This window comes from Calonectris borealis, chromosome 19, assembly GCF_964195595.1.
Source record: "Calonectris borealis chromosome 19, bCalBor7.hap1.2, whole genome shotgun sequence".
NCBI classification, from domain to species: domain Eukaryota; kingdom Metazoa; phylum Chordata; class Aves; order Procellariiformes; family Procellariidae; genus Calonectris; species Calonectris borealis.
Genome location: NC_134330.1, coordinates 12,785,241 through 12,787,494, shown reverse-complemented (window position 1 = coordinate 12,787,494; position 2,254 = coordinate 12,785,241). Strand labels below are relative to the sequence as shown.

General features: G+C 52.8%; 1 protein-coding gene across 1 annotated transcript; it reads right to left on the bottom strand.

The window, feature by feature from the left end:
- Positions 1–104: 104 nt before the first annotated feature.
- On the bottom strand, positions 105–2,254 carry LOC142090718 (C-C motif chemokine 5-like). Its single transcript, XM_075169058.1, has 3 exons — positions 1,959–2,254; positions 1,360–1,471; positions 105–758 (listed from the first exon to the last, which is right to left on the bottom strand). The coding sequence occupies exons 1-3, from the start codon at positions 2,029–2,031 to the stop codon at positions 671–673; spliced, it is 273 nt and encodes a 90-aa protein (XP_075025159.1). The 5' UTR covers positions 2,032–2,254; the 3' UTR covers positions 105–670.

The following is a 2,254-nucleotide window of genomic DNA, read 5'->3' as shown; positions in this document are numbered from 1 at the left end:
AGCTGGGAAGCTGTGGTTCTTCCCCTCCCTCTCCCAAAATGGTTGTAATGGGTTCCTATCGGCCCAGTTTTTCCAGGCAGGAGCAGAACTACCTCTTCCAGAGCTGACACAGAGAGAAAAAACCTTTATTCTTCAGCACCAGCAAGAGACAGCGTTTTGAGAACAAAGCTGAACAATGTGGTTCCACAGTGAGCATCCTGCAAGTAACCAGCGTACCACTTCCTCTGCGAAGGAGACAGATCTTACTCACAGCATCTACCGTACCACGGCAAAATTCCGCCAGCTGACTTGGAATCAGCCTGGGTTTACATGACAGCACTCATACCTAATTTTGACAGACCACTTCCCACAAATAGCTCTGGGGATAAAATCCCCCTCCCATTCTAGCAGCGGAGGCAGAAGGAGGGGACAGTTTGGCCACATGTAACACAGCAGGCTATGCCAAGATGGGTCTGTGAGGCCAGGAGGTCCCCAGCATCACAGCTGCCCGTAAGGGTGGCTATATTATCATGGATAAATGACACCTTTGCAAGACAAAAGGAACTTCAGGGGCCCCAAGTGGCTCAGCAGGTCCTGGTGCTCAGCAGCGGAATTTCTAGGTCTGTGCCAAGGCTTTGCTGGATGGTCTTGCAGCACTTCTCCAGGGCAGAGACCTCTCAGCTCCCAGCGCTCACTGCAGCTCCAGGATGTTCACGTATTCATTCACCCACCTGGCGTCAGGGTTAGCACAGACCTCCCGGTCCTTCCTGGTGATGAACCTGTCAAGTCAGGCAGGGAGGTGTTTCAGCCCCGGAGGGGGGAAAGGGACATGAGGGCCTTGGGTCACCTCCTGGGCACACGCTGACCTGCCCTGTGATCAGGCTAGCTCCCAAGGGGATCATCTCCCCTCCAGGCTCCCATCCCACAAACCCCCCTCTGCATCAGGGGGCTGCAGAGCCTGCTAAAACCCAGAGGGCAGGGAGAGATCAAGGTCCCCTGGGAGAACCCCCCCATGCTCAGATGTCCCTGGCCATGTTCAGTGCGGAGGTGAGCCTGGATGCAGCACGTGGGCGGCTGGTATATCAGGTGCAAGTCTGGCAGGTGGCACATGGTCTGCATTGGGCTCATCACCACTGGGAGGTCCTGTTGGCTACACAGACACCCCCTTCCCACACCTTGTTCCTAGCACCGGGATGGTTCTCAGCTGAGGAGGATGAGCGCTCACGAGGTGCACATGGGACCGGTGGTGGCTGCTCCCTTCCCTTACTCCACATATGGTTCCTTACACCACCATGCTCTTGGCCCCGTTGGACGTGAAGCAAAGAGCCCAAAGGCTGGCAGAGCCTTTCCTCAGAGCCCAGAGCAGGAGCCGGTACTTACACAACTGCTGGCTGTGGGCACTTGCTGCTGGTGTAGAAATAATCCTTCACATGACTCCGGGGCAGCTTTCGTAAGGTGTAGCTGAAGCAGCACACAGTTGTGTCAGCCCCAACTGGAAGAGATCAGGAAAGCCAGCATGAGTCTATCACTCAATAAACGGCACATTGCCCAGCCGAAAGCATGGGCAACCGTCCCCTTAATCAGCTGTGAAGCCCTCTTCTCTTCCTGTTTCCCCAGAAAGTCAGCAAGAAATTGCTGTGAACACCAAAGCTTAATTAAGGTCACTGCTAGGATTGCTTGATAAATGTTTTGCACTCACTTCTAATGATAAAAATCCCTTCAGTCACCTTGGGACCACTCCTAAACCCCAACTCCCTAAATCAGGGGAGATGAAACCTGAAAACTTTGATACTTATCAGTAAAATTCATCCCTAGGATAAAAGGACACTAGAAAGGAAGACCAGTCCCAAGAAAGCAGGAGAAGCTATTCACACAGGTTTCCAGCCTTTGCAGCTAACTTTTTCCAGTTCTGCTTCAAAATTACTGCAAGACAGAGCAAAAATCCACCCCAAGAGAGCATAGAGAGATGCTGTACTCACTTGGAGCAGGGGAGGCCTGAGAAAAGAGGGCAGCAATGAGGATGATGGAGAGGCACACTGCGGAGACGTTCATTATGGAGAGAGATGAGCTGCAAGGGCAGAAGCAGGACCAGAGCAGATTCCTCCTGTGTCTGATGCGAGATGCAGGCTCAGTCCTTGCTTTTTATAGGCACGGTGGCCAGCCCCGTCAGTCAGATTTCAAGGCAAACACTTGGAGTTTCCAAAGCGTAACAGAGCTGATGTCACGGCACCTTTGCCTCAGAAATGCTGAAAAAAAAAGGAAGCACCAGGTCTAG